Source organism: Danio rerio, chromosome 11 (genome assembly GCF_052040795.2).
Source record: "Danio rerio strain M-AB ecotype USA chromosome 11, GRCz13ab, whole genome shotgun sequence".
NCBI classification, from domain to species: domain Eukaryota; kingdom Metazoa; phylum Chordata; class Actinopteri; order Cypriniformes; family Danionidae; genus Danio; species Danio rerio.
In genome coordinates, this window is record NC_141031.1 from 34,198,777 (window position 1) to 34,223,523 (window position 24,747).

A 24,747-nucleotide genomic window follows, 5' to 3' on the forward strand; every position below is an offset into this window, starting at 1 on the left:
ATTTCGATTTTTGGCCAAAAATGCTATATTTTACCAACACATTCACATATCATTACAAAACATGGTATGCATCTTCAACCCCATGCCCTGAAAGTACTCAAAAACGTCTGGAGCAGCGCCACCTTATGGCCAATAGTGCTTGGCCCCTTAATTGCTGCTTGCAGCTATATTTATTATTATTATTATTCTTCTTCTTCTTCTTCTTCTTCTTCTTCCGTTTCTTCCGCCGGATTTGAATGGCAGCCCATATAGGCGTATGCGGGAAAGTTGTATAATTTGGCACAATGATAGAGGCCAGTATTACCATTAATCAGGCCAATTATGAAGTCTCAAAATCAAACTCTCTAGCGCCACCACTTGTCCAAACTTTCACATATGTTTATCATCATAACTTTTGAACCGAATGGGCTACAATCAAAATTCTTTTTTCCTCCGATTCCTTGGCTCAGTCCGATTCAAACCCACCCTATGACGTCATTTTCCGTCATGAATTTTTTCGCGCTATTTTAAATTTTTCAAAAAACCTATTTGATCGAACTCGTCCTAGGCCGTGTCTCTGATTTTCACCAAAATTGAATCACATGATCTACAGACCATGCCAACCAAAAGTTATGGAATTCAAGTTGATTAGACCAACCGTTTTCGTTTAACTTGCGAACTAATTTAACGTAGAACTTGCGAAAAGGGACTTGAGGCGATATCTCTGTAATGCATTCACCGATTCACACCAAACTTGGTGTGTGTTATGACAACTAGGGTCTAAGGTTAATTGCGTAGTTTCGGCGCACTGCCCCCTACTGGTCCGGAGATACAAAAAACTTGCTTTTTGGCTTATAACGTCTCAACCTTTCGTCCGAAACTCATGAAACTGGTCTCATTACATCCGGCAGAGCATGCCGAATCGAATGATGTCTGATTTTCACAGGTCAGCCATTTTGGGCGTCGCCCATTTCGATTTTTGGCCAAAAATGCTATATTTTACCAACACATTCACATATGATTACAAAACATGGTATGCATCTTCAACCCCATGCCCTGAAAGTCCTTTAAAACTTCTGGAGCAGCGCCACCTTATGGCCAATAGTGCTTGGCCCCTTAATTGCTGCTTGCAGCTATATTTATTATTATTATTATTATTATTATTATTATTCTTCTTCTTCCGTTTCTTCCGCCGGATTTGAATGGCAGCCCATATAGGCGTATGCGGGAAAGTTGTATAATTTGGCACAATGATAGAGGCCAGTATTAACATTAATCAGACCAAACATGAAGTCTCAAAATCAAACTCTCTAGCGCCACCACTTGTCCAAACTTTCACGTATGTTTATCATCATAACTTTTGAACCGAATGGGCTACAATCAAAATTCTTTTTTCCTCTGATTCCTTGGCTCAGTCCGATTCAAACCCACCCTATGACGTCATTTTCCGTCATGAATTTTTTCGCGCTATTTTAAATTTTTCGAAAAACCTATTTGATCGAACTCGTCCTAGGCCGTGTCTCCGATTTTCACCAAAATTGAATCACATGATCTACAGACCATGCCAACCAAAAGTTATGGAATTCAAGTTGATTAGACCAACCGTTTTTGTTTAACTTGCGAACTAATTTAACGAAGAACTTGCGAAAATGGACTTGAGGTGATATCTCTGTAATGCATTCACCGATTCACACCAAACTTGGTGTGTGTTATGACAACTAGGGTCTAAGGTTATTTGCGGAGTTTCGGCACACTGCCCCCTAGTGGTCCGGAGATACAAAAAACTTGCTTTTTGGCTTATAACATCTCAACCTTTCGTCCGAAACTCATAAAACTGGTCTCATTACATCCGGCAGAGCATGTCAAGTCGAATGATGTCTGATTTTCACAGGTCAGCCATTTTGGGCGTCGCCCATTTCGATTTTTGGCCAAAAATGCTATATTTTACCAACATATTCACATATCATTACAAAACATGGTATGCATCTTCAACCCCATGCCCTGAAAGTACTCAAAAACGTCTGGAGCAGCGCCACCTTATGGCCAATAGTGCTTGGCCCCTTAATTGCTGCTTGCAGCTATATTTATTATTATTATTATTATTATTAATTTTAAATCCTGCTAATATTGTGTTTTTTATCACTATTTATTTGAAAATGGTTGTAATAATATTCTTAATTTTTAATTTTAATTGTTTATTTTTAATAGTTTTTTATATTCAGTTATTTAATTTTTTAAATACTTATTTTATACAATTTTCCATGAGCCATTGGAATGAGACATTGTTCATTTATTCATTTTCTTGCCGGTTTAGTCCCTTTATTAATCCGGGGTCGCCACAGCAGAGTGAACCGCCAACTTATCCAGCACACTTTTACACAGCGGATGCCCTTCCAGTCGCAACCCAACTCTGGGAAACATCCACACACACACACACACACACACACACACACACACACACACACACACACACACACTCATACAATACAAACAATTTAGCCTACCCAATTCACTTGTTCCGCATGTGTTTGGACTGTGGGGGAAACTGGAGCACCCGGAGAAAACCCACCCGAATGCAGGGAGAACATGCAAACTCCACACAGAAACGCCAATTGAGCCGAAGTTCGAACCAGCAACCTTCTTGCTGCGAGGCGACAGCACTACCTACTGCGCCACTGCCTCGCCCTCATTTCGTTCATATGTGCACTTTAATGACAATAAAAGCAAACTAATAATAATCATATTGTTGGCTAATTATTGTTCTTTTTGTTGATGTTATTGTTGTTAAGTAGTTTACTATTATGATCATTATTACTATTATTAATAAATCAAAAAGATATTATAAACATTTATTTATATAATTTTATATAGTAATATATAATGTAATATAATAATAATAAAAATATTTAAGTTATTATATATATATATATATATATATATATATATATATATATATATATATATATATATATATATATATATATATATATAATAACTTAAATATTTCCTAACAATTTATTAATGTAAAATAATAAAATAAATGACAAATTTCAATTATAATTAAAATAATAAATAGAAAAATGTATCTATTTATATATTTTTTATTATAAAAATAGCATTATAATTGTTAATATAGTTGCATTAATACTTTAATTGTAATTGAAAATTTTAGTTTATTTTATTATTTTACATTAATAAATTGTTGAGAGATTCATTATTACAAACAAAGAATGCAGAGGCTTCAAGATTGTACTAGTCTTCCTGCTGATTAATGCGCACTTGAACAAGCACCTGCGCGAATGAGCTTCAGGTCTGATCAGTTACTCCGGCCTGCCACAGAAAACTCTTTCAGCTCCCTGTTCAAGTGCCTGGTCTTGATCTGTGCATCTTTACAGACCTTTGCAGAGCAGGAGCAATTGTCCCACATCCTGCTAATTGTAAACACTTCAGCAAGGCAAGCCACGCTGTCATGGCAACCGCTTGAATGCCCATCTTAAATAAATATAAAAAAATAGCTCCCTTTTTCGGTTACCCAGACAAGGCACAGATTTTAATGAAAACAGGACGTATTGGCAATAATGAATTAGAAATGGGGCATTTTCTGATGCTTTTAAGATGAGACACTGCAGGCAAAAATAATGCTTTCTTGTGCATCAGTCAATTTAGAGGTTTTGGCCTTTTAGCTTTTTTAGTCTTATGTAAACCAAAGAAATAATAAAAATAAAAATCCAAAAATCTAAATCTTGGTGTTTACTTTATCACATGTTTGTCAGATTTGATGCACAAATTTTCACAATTTTATATTTAATATTGTAAAGGTTTTAATGAAGGGTTTGTTCATACAGTTTGCCTGATTACATTAACTGGTTTATTCTTCAATAATGTTTTATTTCTAATTTTTTTAATAATAAAAAATAATGATAATAAATAATAAAAAATTGGCGGTTCATTACGCTGTGGCAACCTCTGAAACAGAGACTAAGGCGAAGAAATATAAATGAATGAATGAATGAATGAATAATAATAATAATAATAACAATAATAATAATAATGATAATAATAATTATTATTAATTCTTCTTCTTCTTCTTCTTCTTCTTCTTCTTCTTCTTCTTCTTCTTCTTCTTCTTCTTCTTCTTCTTCTTCTTCTTCTTCTTCTTCTTCTTCTTCTTCTTCTTCTTCTTCTTCTTCTTCTTCTTCTTCTTCTTCTTATTATTATTATTATTATTATTATTATAAAAGTTATTTGATTCCAGCATGTGTTTTTTTTATGCAGCGGATGCCCTTGCAGCTGAAATGTTATTATTATTATTATTTTTTTTATTATTATTTTTATTATTATTATTATTATTATATTTAGTGGGTTTTATTTTTATTAACATGCACACATGAAAGAAATTTTTTTCTACTGTCTCTATACAATATACAACTATACAATTCGCAAAAAAGAAAGATATTTGTTGTAATAATTATAAATAATAATATGAATAAATATATAAAAAATAATAACAATTACCACAATTTTAAAAATGTATTATAGAGATTATTAAAGAAGGGTTTGTTCATGCATAATGAATGAATATGAATGAATAATAATAATAAATAATTAGAAATATAATAATTGATAGTTCATTCTGGTGTGGCGACCTATCAAATAGAGACTAAGCCGAAGGAAAATGAATGAATGAATGAATGAATGAATAATAATATTAATTATTATTATTATATTTTGTAGATTTTATTTCAATTAACATGCACAAAATAAATTATTTCCATGTCTCAAATAAAACTATAAAATTAGTAAAAAAAAAATATTTAATTAAGGGAGTAATCAATAAAATATTTTAAATAATAATATTAGAGTAATAAACACAATTAAATATCTATATTATAGATGTTATTAAAGGATTTGTTCAGACATAATTTGCCTGATTACATAGAACATTATTATTATTATCTTTTATTAATTTTATTACTAGTAGTAGTAGTAGTAGTAGTAGCGTTATAGTTAGTGGCTTATTAGCTCATATAAAAATGTAATGATAGTAAAATAATTTTTCATACATAAGTTGCCTGATTAAATGCATTTTACTTTTCAAAAATGTTAGATTTTTATCTATTTTTCTATTTAGTTTTTTTATTTGCAATATTTTCTGAATTATTGAGTCATAAAAAAAGATACAATCTCCTTCGAGTTCTGGAATTGTACGCTTGTTTAACACAATTATGCCTCATTTTCATATTTAAAGAGGCCATGTAAGAAAACCTGTAATACAGAAAGGTTTCCAATTCCTAATATTAGCACTGTCGCCTCATAGCAAGAAGGTCGCCGGTTGAGTCCTGGCTGGGTCGGTTTGTCATTTCTGTGTGGAGTTTGCATGTTGGCGTGGGTTTCCCCTGAGTGCCTCAATTTCCCCCTACAGTCCAAAGACATGCGCTATAGTGTAGGTGAATTGAATAAACTAAATTGATCGTAGTGTATGTGTGTGAATGAGTGTTTATGGGTGTTTTCCAGTACAGGGTTGCAGCTGGAAGGGCATCCGCTGTTTAAAACACATGCTGGAAAAGTTAATGGTTCATTCCGCTGTGGTGACCCCTGATAAATAAGGGACTAGCCGAAGGAGAATGAATGAATGAATGAATTCCTAATGTAATGAATGAAATGAAAGGTGGTGATAAATATTAGTTACTTTTTTCATCTTGCAGTTTCTTTTTTCAGATGAAGAACAGGACATATCGGCAATAATTCATTAGAAATATGTCATTTCCTGGTGTGTTTACAAAAAGACTAGCTGTTCTTATTTATTTGGTGTAACCGATTTTTAAAAAAGCTTATTTCCTTCATCCGCTGTACTTTTCAATGGGCGGAACAAACCTTAATAGAGTCTGCCACAGATTAATTTAACCACTGTGACAGCTTTCCATCAATGACTTCTGCAAATCCCTGTGGCTGGTCTGAGCTCAGTGGGATAATGAAAATTGAGATTTTGTGCCTGTAAAAGAAAGCTGTTTTTATAGAATGACTAGAAAGAGAAGTAGAGGAGTCTTTGTGTAGGTCTTTATTTGGCTGATTTTGTGGGATTTGTTGTTTTCTGTCCATGGGATCATGCTCCAATAGGGATAATCTTGAAATATAAGCTGTTGAAGATCTCCTCAGCTTTGCGCTTTCAGTTCAGTACACCTCTGATCCTCTTTTTTTCCCCTTCACTGAAAGAGAGATGAGCCCAAGGGATATGCAGTACATCTGCTGCTAAATCTATACATTACTTAAGCTTTCTTACAGAAAGTTTTTTTTTTTTATGCAGTAGCTACAATTATAGATGTTTGCAGCTATTTTAATGTCCTACAAGTAAGATCTCCTTAATATATTTGAATTATTTTCTTTTATATTTAAATTTGTTTTGTTTGTTTGTTTGTTTGTTTTTGTTATTGTTTTTTATTTCTTGTTTTGTTTTATTTTGTGTTGTTGTTTTTTTGTTTGTTTTGATTTATTGATTTTTTTTATTCTGTTTTGTTTTTATTTTATTTTATTTTGTTTAGTTTTTGTTTGTTTTGTTCTATATTTATTTTATTTTATTTAAATATTTATTCTTTTATTTTTCATTAAATTTTGTTTAGTTATTGTTTTTGTTTGTTTTGTTTTATTTGTATTTTATTTTAATTTTTATTCTTTTATTAATTTGTTATTATTTTTGTTTGTTTTGTGTTATTTCATTTTTATTTTATTTTATTTTGTTTTGTTTTGTTTGTTTTTTAAAACCACAAAACCAATTTTATGTGACCCTAAACCACAAAACCATATCATATAGTCTGTCAATTTATTTTTTTATTATTTATTATTATTATTTTTTTTTTAAAGAATTGATTTCATCAATGCTATATAAATAAGCTTTCCAAAGTACAGTTTGTCATGGGACAATATTTTATTATGTGGAATCTGATGGTTCAAAAAAATCGTAGTATTTCATGATGCTCATTACTATTTTGATTTTTATTTTATTTTGATATATTTGTTGTAGTAAATTAATTTTTTTGGTGTAAAATTATGATTTTTGGCCCACACTATGTATTTTTGTCTATTGCCAAAATGCAACATAAAACTGGTTTTAAGGTTCAGGTTCACATAATTGGTGTTTTATTATTATTATTATTATTATTATTATTATTATTATTATTATTATTATTATTATTATTATTATTATTAATTAGTTATTTAAAATGTTCTTGTATTTTATATTTTTTTATTGTGCTACTTTTTTCTTATGTTGCATTTTATTATATATTTCATGTTAATTATAGTTTATTTCGTGTTTCTTATTATTTTCTTTTTTCTTATTGCATTTTTATTTTTTTTTATTTGTACTGTACATAGTCCATTGTTAATATATATAGTTGGTATTAAAGTTTTTTTTTACATTGGGTTTCTGATTAGATTGCTGCAACTGTAACTAGGTTAAAATGTAAAGACTTTTTTTCTCCCTATTATCTTTCCTTTATCCAGCTGCTAAGGAAGAGGCACATTGGAAATGACATTGTTACCATCATTTTCCAGGAGCCAGGATCTTTACCTTTCACACCCCAAAACATACGCTCTCATTTTCAGCATGTCTTCATCATCGTCAAAGTCCACAACCCTTGCACAGAGCACGTGTGTTACAGGTAAGATGTACTGTATATTGTCAGTTATTCAGCTACAGATTTATTAAAAAGGGGACCTATTATGCAAAAATCACTTTTATAAGGACTTTAAACACAGTTGATAGGCAGCAGTGTGTGACTATAGCCAACATTTAATGGTAAAAATAAACAAATTCTACTTTTTATTATCACACTTGATTAAAACAACCTGCAGAAACACTTTGATTAACATTTTCCATTTGTAAATGTCTTCAAAGGGGGAAAGCCCTGCTTATTATAATGATCTCTCCCTCAGTAACATAAACAGCCCTGAGTGAGAAGCAGCTGTCTGCCATTAGAGTTTTTAGACCGCACCTGCAGAAGATAATGTCAGCGACTTGGAGTTTTAGATGCACACAAACGCTTAAGACTCTCAGAAATAATGTCCGGTTTAGGATCTGCTGCTATGCTGACACATAGGCATTTGTAGCTCCTCCCTCTTTTTAAAAGAGGGCTGGGGTACAATCTCATTTGAACTTAAAGCAACAGTCACTGAAATAGCACAATTTGTGTCAAAACCTTAAAGGGGACAGTTTTAAATCATTATTAATAAATATTTGTTTGGTATTTTGAGCTAAAGCTAAAATCAGAGATCATTTAAATATTGTAAAAGGGGGCATAATATTTCCCCTGGTTTGGCTTATACATATGTTTTTGCTCTAGTAAATAGTTCTGTTATTCACAAAGTCATGCCGACCGTCCTGAATGATCATTCAGCTTTGTAAATGAAAGATTTGTGGGACGGCAGGAGAAGATGCTTTTGCAAACGGCTTGCTGACAGTCAGATTTGACCTCTCAGAATGATAGGGAGAGGATTAAAGGATAAGATCGAAGGGAATTCAATTTCCAGTCTTATTTACTCAGTGTGTACCCCTTAAGCTTGTTCAGCGTAACATTGCAGAGAGCTGAGGGTGGCTGAAGCCGACGCAAAAGAGAAATTGCCCGTCTCATCTGGGAGAGACTTCTGCCCGAAGACTTCAGAAATGCTGTCAAATATGAAGTCAAACAGAATATATGTCTATAATTCATCCTGCACAGCCTTTTGTGGATATTATAAATATTTACAGTTGAACTTGAGACTCCAGTTGAATATTTAGAATAGGAAGGCATATTTGTATTATACATTATGCTGTTCCATTTTTGTGTTTAAATAGCAGTAATATATCAATGATAATGCATTTTGTTAATTGATATTGAAGATTGAAATATTGAACACGCGTTCTCATTTATTGCAGAGAAGGGAAGCCTGTTTGTTTATTTGAGTGTGAATATATCTGAAAATATTTTTTTCTGGAATGATAATTGAATTTTTATCATACAGTATGTTTGGAGAGCTTTGATCTGTATTTATCATGTGCTGACTATTTAGGTATACATTTGGTAAATTATTGTAAGTGTTTCATTGAAATGCTACTGCTTTAATGATGAACATGATTTGTTGATGCATTGAATATAGCCAATCTTCCTGACATAAATACAAATAAAATGCAACATTTGACGTTAAATAATATTAAATTACATATATATATACACTATCAGTCAAAAGTTTTTAAATTTTTAAAGCTTATCCTGCTTACCTAGGCTGCATTTATTTAATCAAAATTACAGTGCAAATAGTAAAATTGTGAGATGTTATTGCACTATAAAAAAACTGTTCTAAATTGGTTTATCATTTAATTTTTATAATTTATTCCAGTGATTTTCAGATGAATTTTCAGTTTCATTACTCCAGTCTTCAGAGTTGCACGATCCTTTAAAAATCACTGTAATATTAATAATAAATATTGTTATTATTATTTTTAATATTGTTGTTATTATTATTAACGCAATAATGACTGGAGTAATAATTTCATTTGAAACTAAATAAAATATGCGATAAATAAATATTTAATAAATAAGAATTTAACAATTTAACAATTTTTTACATTCAATAAATGACACCTTGATGAACAGAAAAAAAAAAAAGACCCTAAACCTTTGACCGGCAGTCTATTTATTACATTACTCCAGTCTATAGTTTTACACAAACCCTCAGATTTGAAATAACGCTTTTTAACATTTATTATTAGTGTTAAAATGTTAAAAACTCAGTACCAAAACTGGAACTTTTTAACAAATGTAACATCTGAATCTAACACGCATATAAATACGTGTCTAACACAAATATAAAGGTATCTGACACAAATCGCTAACACTTTTTAATATACAGTTGAAGTCAGAATTATTAGCCCCCTTTAATTTTTTTCTTTTTTTTAAGTATTTCCCAAATGATGTTTAACAGAGCAAAGAAATTTTCACAGTATGTATGATAATATTTTTTCTTCTGGTGAAAGTTTTATTTGTTTTATTTCGGCTAGAATAAAAAGCAGTTTTTTATTTTTTAAAAAACATTTTAAGGTCAAAAGTATTAGCCCATCAAAGCTCTATTTGTTTTGATAGTCTACAGAACAAACCATCGTTACACAATAACTTGCCTAATTACCCTAACCTGCCCAGTTAACCTAATTAACCTAGTTAAGCCTTTAAATGTCACTTTAAGCTGTATAGAAGTGTCTTGAAAAATATCTAGTCAAATATTTTTTACTGTCATCATTTCAAAGATAAAATTAAACAGTTATTAGAAATGAGTTATTCAAACTAATATGTTTAGAAATGTATTGGAAAAATCTGCTCTCTGGTAAACAGAAATTGGGGAAAAATAAACAGGGGGGCTAATAATTCTGACTTCAACTGTATCTAAAAAAATAAATAAAGATCTCAGTCCTGAAATGAGTACACCTGAATGAATAAGGTGAGGGAAATATTAAAGTTTCACAGCAGAAAAAATCAGGGGGAGCATAAAAAAATTGGTTGAAATTTTGTAGCTTGCAATTTTCATTTGCAATAACTTGTTTGAATTTGGATGTATTATCTTTCAATTCCTAAACTGTAAAACTCTTGTTTTAATGGATCTAGCTGTTTTATAAAACTATTTAAGTTGTGATTTGTTTAAATGCATCAAAATATATCGCCTATATTCTCTCGGAAATGGATCAAAATAATAATTTTCTTAATGGGATGTACTATATGTCTTTTATTTATTTAATTAATTTATTTTGTCAAGGTGTTTTGGTTAACAGAAAGCTGAAAATAAAATATGTTTGCTTTAATGTGACTTAACATAATGTCATTTTTTTTATCCTGCAATAGCATTGCAGTCACCAGATCCAAAGACGTGCCTGCATTTGGTCCTCTCATCCCCAAAGGAGTGATGTTCCCAAAATCGGCAGTTTTCCGGGACTTCCTGCTGGCAAAGGTGATCAATGCAGAAAACTCGGCCCACAAATCGGAAAAGTTCCGCGCCATGGCCACTCGAACCCGTCAGGAATACCTAAAAGACCTAGTGGAAAACTTCACCAGCGCGACGCCCGTGGACGCCTCAGGTCCCAAATTCAGCTTCATCACCCTGGGTGCCAAAAGAAAGGAGCGCAGCCGGCCCAGAAACAACGCTCATCTGTACAGCACCGGAGCCGTCACATGGTCAGTGGTGGCCCGGGACAGTTGCCAGTCCAGTGATATTGGATGTTTACTGGCCATTTCCAGAGAGTTTGTGGTGCTCATTGAGGAAGCGTCCCGGGATGTGGTTTTCAACTGTTACTGCAAGGACGTGATTGGTTGGAGCTCGTCCTCAACGGTGGGCAGGGTGAAGCTGTTTTACGAGCGTGGCGACTGCGCTGTGTTTTCTGTGCAGGATGGATGTCCGGAGGAAGTTCGTGAGGTCGTCCAGCGATTAGAGGTATGAGTAACCAATCCGAGAGGAAAGATCAAGTTTTATCTAAGCTGAAGCTCCGACCAGACTTGCCTTTTACCATGAATAAGCAGGTGGTATTGGTATACAGGATCATGTTACTCTTGAAATCCAAGGCTAAGGGTCAGCAGATTAGCATTAGAAAGGTAGAAAGAGCTGATTTCTGTACCTTCGTTTACTTTTGGCTTAGCGGAACAATGAGTTTGATTCATTCCTGAATAAATGCATAAGTCATAGCACACCTTAATGAAACAATATTAGTTCCACTTCTGTGCTTAACTGCCGCCCGTTCATGCTCAGTTGGGCCAGACCTGCAGACTGGCACTTTTCTTTCTTTTTTACAGTGCAATGGGAGGTTAAATGGGTGTACATGCTGTTTATGGTAATGGACCCAGTCAGCTTGTGTGGTCCGCTTTCTTTCTTTTTTGACAGCTTGTGAAATGGTGTCCTTTAATATGCTCTTAAATGTGGTTATTGTGTTGGGTGGTTTGCTGTCATCATCATAGCTTTTGTGCAGCAGACCATCAGTGTGGTTGGCTTACATGAATAAGCAAAAAAAGAATAATTTAATTCGTTCTTCACTTTCTCACCTTCATGTAACTCCAAAGCTGCATCTCTAAAGCTGACTTATTATTATATGGAACACAAAAGATTTTTTTAAAAATAGGTTATACATGTACAGTGAAAATCATATTCTTAATCTAAAATTTAGTCTTTTATGTTTATTATTTATTTATTTTTAAATTTAATTAAATTTAGTAATTTATTTTATTTTTGTTACTGTAATTTAAAAATATTATTTTATTTTATTTTATTTTATTTTATTTTATTTTATTTTATTTTATTTTATTTTATTTTATTTTATTTTATTTTATTTAGTTGAAACATTTTTCTATCTATCTATCTGTCTGTCTGTCTGTCTGTCTGTCTGTCTGTCTGTCTGTCTGTCTGTCTGTCTGTCTGTCTATCTACAGTATCCATCCATCCATCCATTCGTCCATCCATTCATCCGTCTATCTATCTTTCACCCATCTACAGTACATATCTATCTATCCGTCCATCCGTCTATACAGTATCCATCCATCCATCCATCCATCCATCCATCTCTGTCTGTCTGTCCGTCTGTCTGTCCGTCCCTCTGTCCGTCTGTCAGTTTGTCCGTCCGCCCATCCATCCATCCATCCATCCATCCATCCATCCATCCATCCATCCTTTACTTTACTTTACTTTATTAAAATTTGAAACACTTTTCTAAATATCATCTTTTGGGTTATGCTGAAGAAAGTAATACAGTGAATGAATGCAGACATTTTCTGTTAAGCTGGTTCCAGAAGTGGTTTTCCCATAAATATTTCATGGAAGAATGACTGAACTTGACAGAAAAACAAAACATTTTGCTGCTTTGTTGAATAAAAATGCATATATTTACCATATTTAGCCAGTTAAAAGCCAAGTTGTGTTTGATTTAAGCAGCTGATTGATAAGAAAGCTTCTATTTAGTTTTAGCCACTTCAGTGTTTTTGTTGTCTTTATTCCTGCTTTTGGACTCTTGAGTAGCTGTGCAGAGACCCGATAAGATCAGCTTACCTGAGATTTGCCTGGAACTGTTTATTTTGGGATAAAGTAGTTGAATGTTCAAGCTTTAAGCTGCTTTATCCAACATTCGTTTGCTTCTGGTGTCAGGTTCTCCCTTCAGGTTTAGTTTTTCAGTCAGCCGGCCTGTTGTGTCTCAGTGTTGTTTTGACATTGGATAATTTCCCCCTTTAGAGAGCTGACTTCAGCCATCATCTGCATGCTTACCTGCGCAAAACCTTATGCTCGTCTTCACACAACAGATTTTATTATTAAAACTCACTGAGGTGACAAAAGGTCTTGTTTCAGATGGTTAAAGTCCTTGTGTCTTCTCCATGTGCTTTTTTTTTTTTTGCAGATAGTCACCAGGGGGATTGAGACTCTAGAAATGACCCTGCGCAGGAATGCCCTGGGCCAGCTGGGCTTTCATGTCAACTTTGAGGGAGTGGTGGCCGACGTGGAGCCGTTTGGGTTTGCCTGGCAAGCTGGACTTCGCCCTGGCTGTCGTTTGGTGGAGATCTGCAAGGTCGCAGTAGGAAATCTCACTCACGAGCAGATGATTGACTATCTGCGGACCTCCACACCTGTTACGGTGGTGGTCATACAGCCACATGAGGACGGCACCCCTAGAAGGTATGCGGTTTGTTTTTACATTCTCCAGAATTGCAGCTAAATAGTTTTTGTTTTGTTTTGGTTTGGTTTGGTTTTGATTTTATTGTTTTTTTTTTTATTATTGTTTATTTTATTTTGTGTTTTTGTTTTTTGTTTGATTGTTTTTGTTTTTGTTTTTCTTTCATTGTTTTTTTTTATTGTTTTGTTTTTCTTTTTGTTTTATTGTTCTGTTTTTCTTTTTGTTTTGTTTTTGTTTTATTGTTTGGTTTTGTTTTGTTTTTCTTTCTGTTTTATGATTTATTTTATCGTGTTATTGTTTTGCTTTTGTTTTGTTTTATTTTGTGTTTTTTTGTTTTGTTTTGTTTGTTTTATTGTTTGTTTGTTTGTTTGTTTTATGATCTATTTTATCTTGTGTTATTGTTTTGTCTTTCTTTTTGTTTTATTATTTATTTTGTTTTGTGGCTTTGTTTTATTTATTTTGTTTCGTTTTTGTTTTATATTTGTTTTTTGTGCTTTGTTTTGTTTTACTATTGTTTTGTTTTGTTTTATTTTTTATTTATTTATTTTTATTGTGTTTTATTTTAAATTTAATTAATTTTTTATTGTTATTTAAATTCAGTTATTACTCTGATTGTTTTATTTTTTATTGTATTTTATTATTGTTTAATATTTTAAGTTATTTTCATTTATTTAAATTTTTATTTGATTATTTAATTGAATTTTTTATACATATTTTTCTAATTAACTGTAGTTTATTGATTGATTGATTGATTGATTGATTGATTGATTGATTGCCATGTGTACAGTAAAAAAGTAAATAATTGATTATCTTAATTTTTGTTTTCTAATTTGGATTTACATGCCACACATGTTATTTTTTATTTTTGTGTAGTGTTGGTATATGTTATTTTTAATAAGAAGAGTTTAATTAAATGTGTAATTTAATTTGGTTGCATTTGTAAGCCAATAAAATGTAACTGAAAATCCAGACAAGTTATCTGGTTCACACCCTTAATTTAAATGATGATCAGACAAAAAACCTTAATCTTAAATCTTAATACCACTTTATTTTATCCTTTTCCCTGTTCATCCTTGCAAAGCAGCTTTAACACAGCCTCCATTGTATAAAGTGCTAAAGAAATAAAGTTCACCTGACCTGACGTTATTAACAAATAAAGAAATCTTAATACCTCATGTAAACGGTGCCTTAATCTATCATGTCACGGGCAAGTTTGGCCACATCTACAGAAACATTCTTCAAAACTGAAACCATGGTGTTTAATGTAACTCGTGGACAGATGTGCCGCATGAGTTTCTAATGGGTAAACAGAGGTCAACCCCTAAGAGAAGATTAATCCTCTTGAGATAATCTGCGAATGATATGATCATAGTCTGGCCCTGTTTTTCTTTTTTTCCCCTCCTCTGTTGAGCCTTTACATGAAAGAAACCACTTACAGCGAACTGTCCTGGAATAGAAAGTGACCCAGAACCTTGTTGAACTTTGTTGAACACGTGCCTCGTGTTCTGTTTGCTCATTTTAAAAGAGCAGAGGGCTTACCAAGAGCATCTGAAGGCAGAGATTAAAGTGACCCTCTAAACTGTCAATAACTGGATTGACTTTTTTCGGCCCCCTGCAACCCATGAAAGCCAGAGATATCAAGAGCTCTTGGCTTTTTTGTAAACACTTTTTTTTTGTTGCCGACACTTCTGGTTGACCTTAACTGCTCTGCATACTGTATCTGTATGTTGGGCAAGTCCTTTTCTAGAGAACTAGTTAACAGAACATGCCTGGACATGTCAGCACTTTAGCAGAGGGTTTAACAAACCATTCAAATTGAATATTATTGCTGTTAACTGTCAAAATTCTACTGAATGCAAAGTAATACATTTAAGTTAATCGAAAACAATATTAAATTAATTACACAATGAGGTTATATTAATTAATCATATATAAAATTGAACTATGAGGTTGAAATTACACTAGTATTTATTTATTTTTTGTCATTATTACAGTATGTTAAACAGGATAAGCTTCAAGTGGACATTTTTGGATTTTTGACTTATTACACATAACCTTGAACACAACAGCCATGTATTTTTTTTCTTAGATTTTTTTGTAGTCTAACGAATCTGTCGATTTATATATTTATTATTTTTAGAGTAATACGTCTTTGATGTTGAGTTGAGATTATAATTAAGCCTAAGTTTAACTCTAATAGTGAAATAATTTTAAATAGATGTGACTAAAGATATTGAGCAAATTTAATTTTAGAAATTTTAAATTTTGTAGCATTAACAAATATTATTTGTATTTAATTAGTTATACTAAGCAGACTAAAAGTCAACATTAAAAGTATTCTAAAAACTTTTTACAAGCCGTCTTAAGATAAGAACAGATGTTGTTGAACAGTTTTTTTTTTGTTGACAATTTTGATGCGATTTCTAATGTTCAAGTCTTATGTTCGATTTTAATATTGAATTTTTGCACAACAATTTTTGTTCTATTTTATTAATTTATGCGTGTAATTTGTTTATTATATTTTATACACATTCACTCCCCTACAATCAATGTAAAGAATCAATGTAAAATTATAATTTTTCCAGTTATAAGTCAATTATAAGTCAGTTATAAGTTACAATATATATATTGCAGAAAAACAAAATATCGCAATGTCAGTTTTTTCCAACATTGTCCAGCTCTAGCGTTTTTATATCAACTTTACTATATAATTTTATGTTTTTTTCTCTTTATTATTGTGCTGATAGGGGTATCACCAAATTTACACAAACCACCTATACTGTACATACAGCTAAACTTTTAACATAAACTGACTGCCAGCATTCAACATTTTAATCAAACCTTCTCTGTCTTTATCTATCTATCTATCTATCTATCTATCTATCTATCTATCTATCTATCTATCTATCTATCTATCTATCTATCTATCTATCTATCTATCTATCTATCTATCTATCTATCTATCTATCTATCTATCTATCTATCTATCTATCTCTAAGTATCCATCCATCCATCCATCCTTTAATTGAATAAAATAAAGAATGGCACACATGTTTCTAGCCAACCATACTTTAAAGCTTAGCATTTTATTGCTTTTGAAGCTGTCAGACTGAAATCTGATTTCTTGTGTTACCTATTACAGTTTTTCTCAGTTGCTTTGGTGCATTTCTCACAACACTATTTACATTTGCACAACAGTTAATGCATTTCATTAACTGTTCAAAACAATTAGTTATTTGTGCACATCATAGTAGCAGTTCATTCCTACCAAATTATTGCAAATGCTTTTGGACATGCATTAATTGCTTTCATACAACTCTCTGCTGTTTTATAACATTATTATTTGCTTATGTCATGTCAGTCAAAATGAACTAAACTTGTAAATGCTGAATAGTCATTCCATATAAAACTAATAGTCCTCATTTTATTACTTGACTCAATACATACAGAAATGTTGAACTAGTTTTCAAAATCGGTAATCAAAACATAAAAAAATAATTTCCTTGAAAATGTCTTCTAAGTTAAATAATTTCATGAATGATTTACAGACCTGTGTAAGTTGTAGGTTCAGTTCCAATATGTACTGCAATATTGTGTACAGTTGTGCACAGCTCTACTCAAAGGAAGTTTATGTTTGTTGTGAATAAGGGTGTGTTTATTTCTTTGCACAATGCTGTGAATAAATTAGAATTGCAATAAGCAAATGCAGTAAACACGTGAAACACATCTTCAGTGTCTTGTACTCAAATACCTTACTAAATGCAATGATGTCTTACTTTACTGTTTTCAAATGGCTGTGCAAATAGTATATAGTGCTGTCTTGAGCATTTTCAGGAAGTTTCATCAAAATCTGAGTTTTTGCACTGGAAAAAATTTACAGAGTAAAGTGTCATAATGAAAACATGACAAAGCCATTTGACTATCTTGTTCATAAACAATGGTGTCAGGACTTTTCATCTTAATGACACTGACACTTTCATTGACATCAATACTTGCTTTTGAGGAATGAGCTATCCATTTTGAGCAAGTGACTCGTTTTTGCAGGTTATCAACTAGGTTTTGCAGTTTGTACTTATTGTTTTGAGAAATGCATTAACTGTTGTGCAAATGTACATAGTTTTGTGAGAAACGCACCAAAGTGACTGAGAAAAACGGTAATTGGACTGTAGTTTATAAATGCACTTAAACCTCCCCAGATGCCTTAACAACAGCAAAGAAGTGTGTTAAAACTAGCAACCTGGCAGAGGCATAACAGAATGAAAAAATCTAGGTTGCTCGCTGTCTTAAGATCATGCCAACTGAGATGTGTTGAATATCAAAGTAAATGTATCAGTGTGTTCATTCGCAAGCCTTTTGTTTGCGAGGCGTTTCTCAATTTCAGGAATTTGTGCGTGAGAGTCTTGAGAGTGCTGTGGTCTTCATAGAAGTAGTTTTTTTTTTTTTGAAGAAGAAGAAGAAGACGAAGAACTGTGTCTCATTGTAGAGGCTGTGCAAATCTGTCTTGAGAGCTCTTGTCTTCTCCAGCTCTTCAAGAAAACACCAGAGATTTTTGCTGTGGAAGTAGTTCAGTGTGTGTGTGTGTGTGTGCATGTGTGTTTGTGTGTATGGCTGGATTAGATCGGAAACAAATAATTAACCATCAGTGAATCCTGCTGCCGTGGGTCAGGCTGGTGTTTATTTTTTATTTTTATTTGTTCTTTTAGTTTTTTTCCCCCCATCTAATGACACACGCCACAGATAATCACTGGAAAAAAATACAATACATCTTTTATCTGATACCATTTGTCATCTCATTTGCCGATGTGTCTTTTCTCTTGCCAAACAGCCCTGCAGTGATTATTATTTAATACGTTCTGCCAATTTCACTTACAAGTCTTCCCTTGATGGGGAATTTAGCATTACACTAGCTGATTAGAGGAAGAGTGAAGAGCCCTTATTAATAAATTGGAATATATTCTTAGAAATAGCCCGACTATTGGACTAATGGACATTTTTCCATTTTAATAACACATTTGGTTGCACATTATTGTGTTAGAATAGTACTTAAGGGAACATTGGAATTGGAAAATAAACCAGCTTTAACTACAAGTTGTGTTTGAACAACATGAAGGAATTGTGTTGAACCCAGCATTTTTTTTACAGTGTACTATGGATGTCATTGGCTGCCAATTACCAACATTCTTTAATAGTAGTGTATTAATCAATAAAGAGCTAATACTATTATATAAGTCCAAAAAGCGTGGATCCATGTCTAAAAACTCCATATTAATAAATTGGAATATGTTCTTATATAGTGTTAATGTCAGAACTATTCACCCCCCTGTTTTTTTTCCACAATTTCTGTTTAACGGAAAGAAGAATTTTTTCAACACATTTATAAACATAATAGTTTTAACTAATTTCTAATAACTTAATATTTTTTTATCTTTGCCATGATTACAATAAATAATATTTTACTAGATATTTTTCAAGACAGTTCTAGACAGCTTAAAATGTAATTTAAAGGCGTAACTAGGTTAAGTTAACTAGGCATGTATGGTTTGTTCTGTAGACTATCGAAAAAATATATAGCTTAAAGAGGCTAATAATTTTGACCTTAAAATGATTTAAAAAATAAAAATAAAAAAATAACACATTTATTTTAGCCTAAATAAAACATAAGAATTTATCCAGAAGAAAAAAATTGTATTAGACATACTGTGAAAGATTTTCTTGCTCTGTTTAACATCATTTGGGGAAATATTTAAAAAAGCAAAAAACATTCAAAGGGGGGCTAATAATTCTGACTTTAACTGTATATTATATATAATTATTTTACATAATTTTTATATAATTATATTATATAATATTTTTAATATATTCTTTTATTCTTATACAAGTTTTTACTAATTTTCCTCAGTTTCATAACACATTTTTATTGCAGTTTTTATTAAGTTTTGTATTAGAATACTATTTGAAGGAAACATTAGAATTGTAAAATGAACCAGTTTTAATTACACATGGAAAGGCACAAGATTGTGTTGATGTCAGTTTCTCCGCCCACTGAATTGATTGACAGCCACATATTAACATGTCTCTGAAGTAACGCGTATAATCATATCAACAAGACAGGATGTGCGCAAAGCAACTGGGATTAAAAGATCTGTTCAGCTCTCTGTGATCATCAGTCATCATCAAATGTGATCAAGAATGACTTTTACAAGTTTAAAATGTGTTTAAAACAGTGCATGTTTGTAATAAATACAGCAAAATACAGTAAAAAAGTGTGACTCTTCGTTGTAGAGAGGCTTGAATTAACTCCACAACAAATACATTAAATAATCATTGGGAAAGTTCTTACTGTAGTATTTCTCACAAATTTTAGTGAGATCTGCTTCCTTCATGTCTGTCACTGTGCTGTCTATCTGACGCAGCAAAGACAGAGATTGAGGCACACTCTGACAGGCATGTGGGAATGGTGGGTAGGGAGAACTAGCATTAAAGGCACAGGCCACAAAAACACCTGCATTGTGTTCAGAGCGAAAAATCCCAACATTCTGAAAGGTATAATAAATAATCTGATGGGTGTTTTTGAGCTGAAATGTTACAAACACATTCTGGAGACACAAAAGACCTCCTAAATCTTGAAAAAAGGGATAAAATAGGTGCTCTTTAAATGATTTTAAATTCTCATACTGTTCAAATTTAACTTGTTTTTAAATCCCAGATATCTGTTTGTGCATAACTTGTTATAGTTAAGAGCAGCCGGAGAAGACGTGATTTTTGTAAAATACAAACATACTGTCTGTATGCACCCTGAAGCATAAATCTGTTCTTTCTATTTATCTGAAAGCTAAAAAAACCTCAGTTTTCAGAAAGATTTTAAAGGGATAGTATCCCTGAAATGAAACATTGTCACAGAATTACCATCCTCTTCTTTCAAACCTATTTGTGTTTCTTTCTTCTGTAGAACACAAAAGAAGAAATTTTGAAGAATGTTGAAAATCAGTAGCCATTAACTTTCTTAATAGTTCCTTAATAAGATTGATTTTTTTGGTGTTTCTTCAAACAACATATTTAAAATGAGCCGAATCAACACAATTCTTGAGGCTTTTGTGGGGACAACTTAACTATTTTATGTTCAATCCAATTACATTTTTATAAACTATTAAGTTAACTTAATAGATTTGTGTTTGGACAACATGAAGGAATTGTGTGGAACCCAGCATTTTTTACAGTGTACTATGGATGTCATTGGCTGCCAACATTCATCAGTAGTAGTGTATTAATAAATACCGAGCTATTACTATAATATAAGTCCAATAAACCATGTTCTATGCCTGTTTTTTCAGAGGTGCCTCAGAGCTGTATCGTGTCCCCATCATGGAGTACAAGACTCTTGGTACTGGGCCTGGTTGGCACAGGATGACTCACGTTCCCCAGGGCCTGCCTCTGTCTCGGGTTTCTCCCACTCAAGGGCCCGATCGACCCTCCCCGAGCCAACAGATGTTCCAGTACGCGCAAGCTGCTATCTCACGCAGCACTTCTTTTGATAAGAAATACCAGGATGGATCTAGGTAAGAGATACTGGATTGAATTATTTTAAATGCACATTCTGCACATTTAAACCAGTGATTTTAATAGTCTGTAGAATTGCAATTCAAGCCCCGTGGTGAACTAGAGATATTACTCCACCTTTTATATCCACCTTTTTTTCTTTTTTTTTTTGACCTCTGTGTTTCAAATTATGACACTATTATGCCGATTTGAAAACTTCCATTTGAAAGACTTAAAGAAGACTTTAACATTCATGAACATAGGACATAGGAATAAAGTTGCAGACTCTTATCATGGATTGGATTGGTTTTGGTTGGTGTAATTGATCGTTTCATCTCCATTACAGCATGTGGGTCAGCTGTTTATTTGTGTGCACGCATGTAAATTGTTGTCCCTGGGCCTATTTTTGCTTTAGACCTTTGTCTCCCGTCATGGTGGATATTCAGAATAGATTATATTGTTTTTCTGCAATGACGATTGATCTGGAAGTGAGTTTTACATGGACTGCTATTGCAAAAACGTGCCTGCAGTCAGACACAAGGGCAAACGTTGTTGATAGCTCACATTACACGATGGGAATTGATTAAAGGATGTTATATTATCTTCCTAAATAGTAGACCTTCGCTCGGAAATGTCTAGGTCTTATTACAACCCAACCCAAAAATGAAGTGGATTTAGACTTTTTTATGGTAGGACATAAGAGCATATTTATGGAATTGTTTTTTTTTTTCCTGGGGTGAAACCACAATAATTAAATAAATAAATCTAGATAAAAAAAAAAAAATTAAAAAAAAAAAAAAAAAATATATATATATATATATATATATATATATATATATATATATATATATATATATATATATATATATATATATATATATATATACACAAACACAAACACACACCCAACATGAAAATTCTCATGCGCACACACAAATAAACAGCTGAAATAAACAGCTGACGCACATGCTGTAATGGAGATATATATATAGCTATATAGATAAAAGTAAATATAAAATAAATATATGAGAAATTCTACCAGAAACAAACATTATTTGTCCCTGAAATGAAAACATAAATACAGTGAATAAAAAGTATTTCATCCCTGAAATGTTTTAAATGGACTAGTGGTTAATTTCTGTGGGTTGTTCTGTAAAGGAATATGTCTTTCATTTGGTTCTCAGATTTTTGTTCTTTATTAAAAACACTTTACAAATTTACAAGCCCCATCATTGTCTTTGTCCTCAGCCCAATGGAACCTACAGCTCGAATTGTTATTTAGATTAAAAAAACTTCAGGAATAGCAAAGTTGTTATCATTCACATCAATTGATTAAAAACATGAAATTATAAACAAATTCTACAAATAAATACGACAAATATATAATACAAATAAATGTACAATTGTCCCTATGTTTCTGTCGGTTCTTTCACATATGCATTAAATTTAACATAAAATGCGTGCAATACTCCTTTAAGGCTATGGCTCTAAGAAAGTGATATCACTTGATAGAGAAGCTGACAGTGATCAAGGATGAGCTCTATCATTGAATTGTGTTCTTTTATGCTTGCTTTGTATGATTTTTTGAGAGACAAACTTAAAGGTCAGGCCCTGTCAAATTTTTTTATTAGTGAAAATGAATGTTTCTGGTAGAATGTCCCTTATATATTATTACATTTGTAATGTAAGGTTACTGTGTAACTATTCATTTAACTAATGAGTAATATTAATGAATTATATGTACTAACTATATTTTTAGGATTAGAAAGCAGGTTAGGTTTTGGGTAAGTTTTGTGTTAAGCATAATAAATTGTATTTGCAACAATTGTCTTTTCTGTTTATATATAGTATTTGAGTTTATAACTCAGATTAGTAGAACTATAGAAACTGTTTTATGTATAAAAAAATACTGCACAATATCGGATTGGATCTGTATGGGCTGATATTTTTTGTTATCGTGATTGGATCAGTTCCAAAAAAGGGATCATGCTTCCCTAATTACTCTAAGTACATAGAACATTTATAACTTTAAAGTGTTACCTAAATTTAAACAAAAAAATAGCAATTTTTGCCAAAATTTTGTTCAATTTTAACTCTAGAAAAGCTGAAAAGCCCATATTTTGGATGGATTTGCTCTTCAGTGTTTGGACTTTCAGCAGTGAAATTTAAACCACACTGAATCGAGCTGAACTAAATTACACTTCACTTCTGGCAACTGGACTGACACAGTTTGAGTTTACTAGAACTTCTGTGTTAAGCTGCTTTGACAATCTAAATTGTAGAAGCGCTATAGAAATAAACATAAATTAAATTGAAATTGAATTGATTTGAATATTTTGAGCATAATCTCATATTTGTACACCACTGCAAATGTGTCAGGACAGATAATATAAAACAGCACCTGCTTTTTGTCAGACTCACCAACAGCAAACTTTAAGAATCAATGATTCATAACAGTGATATCTGATCATCCAGACACATCTCTGCTGACAAATCCATTGGGAAAGCCCAAAAGGAAGCACATAGAAGCCATTAAGGATGATACATGCCACACTGTGGATTACACACAGGGCAAAAAAGTCTGGAATGATTATATCCAAGTCTGATGTGGCATTGATTCACTTTCGCATTTCTCAGGAGACAACTTTAAGGGTGAGCTAATTGGGAACTTGATGTTTCCAGTGCTGTAGATTTGGAATCCTTTGCTAATTTGTGTCTTGTTGTGCATTTGAAGCGAGTGTGTGTTTTATGCTAGTGTCTTCACCCTGTCTGAAATGCACACACCTTTGCGGCCTCTTCACCCCAGCCTGTCATCTCGTCCTCTACTGAGATCAGCATTGCACATGGCGTGTCATTCCTTCTTGGTGGATGTTACTCTTATTTCCCCTCTGGAATGCACAGACCTTCCCAGCCCTGGAGACACGGGCTTCTGCTAAAAATAGATTTTGCTCCAACACTTTTTTTTTTTTTTGACAGTGTTTGCTCCCAACGGTCGGGAATATGAATGAGTTTTGTTGTAGCACTCTCATTGCTTTTGCCACCAGAGCTTTGATTAATGAGCTTCTAACCCTGTCTTCGCTTATTGCAGGGTATTGCAGGACTTCGAGATGGTTCAGAGTCCGTCTGGAAATTCCGGCCAGCATTACTGCAGTTCTCCCAGTAACCAATCAACCTCCAGTGATCCTGGTCCCTGTGGCACTTGGGCTCAGAAAGCCAGTTATGACGGGTAATGAGATTCTGGTTGTAACTCAAAGCCCATCCGGATTTAGAGGTTATCAAATGAGTAATCATACGAGATTTGGTGCAAATCTTTGGTGCAAACAGAATTAAGGTAGAATATGAAGAAAAGTGATATTGGACTGTCTTTTCGGTCGTGAGCTAATATTTCATGACCAGCTTGGTAAACATCAGCTGTTCAGTCACAGCCACAAATAACCCTAGACAGAGGCAAAAACATACAGTACATCCGGAAAGTATTCATAGCGCTTCACTTTTTCCTCTTTTTTTTTTTTTATCTTACAGCCTTATTCCAAAATGGATTAAATTAATTTATTTCCTCAAAGTTC

At 32.6% G+C, this 24,747-nt stretch overlaps 1 protein-coding gene across 7 annotated transcripts in view; it reads left to right on the forward strand.

The window, feature by feature from the left end:
• sipa1l2b (signal-induced proliferation-associated 1like 2, genome duplicate b) overlaps nucleotides 1–24,747 on the forward strand; it is a 148,473-nt gene that overhangs the window by 73,813 nt on the left and 49,913 nt on the right. For all 7 annotated transcript variants that reach the window (XR_015501927.1, XR_015501928.1, XM_087272337.1 and 4 more), the window contains 5 exons: nucleotides 7,480–7,637; nucleotides 10,845–11,430; nucleotides 13,373–13,647; nucleotides 20,977–21,201; nucleotides 24,270–24,407. Coding sequence is in view for 5 of the 7 variants with exons in the window: in XM_087272337.1 (XP_087128463.1) it covers nucleotides 7,480–7,637; nucleotides 10,845–11,430; nucleotides 13,373–13,647; nucleotides 20,977–21,201; nucleotides 24,270–24,407 (1,382 nt within the window). In the remaining 2 variants the exon portion in view is untranslated. The remainder of the gene's footprint in view (nucleotides 1–7,479; nucleotides 7,638–10,844; nucleotides 11,431–13,372; nucleotides 13,648–20,976; nucleotides 21,202–24,269; nucleotides 24,408–24,747) is intronic.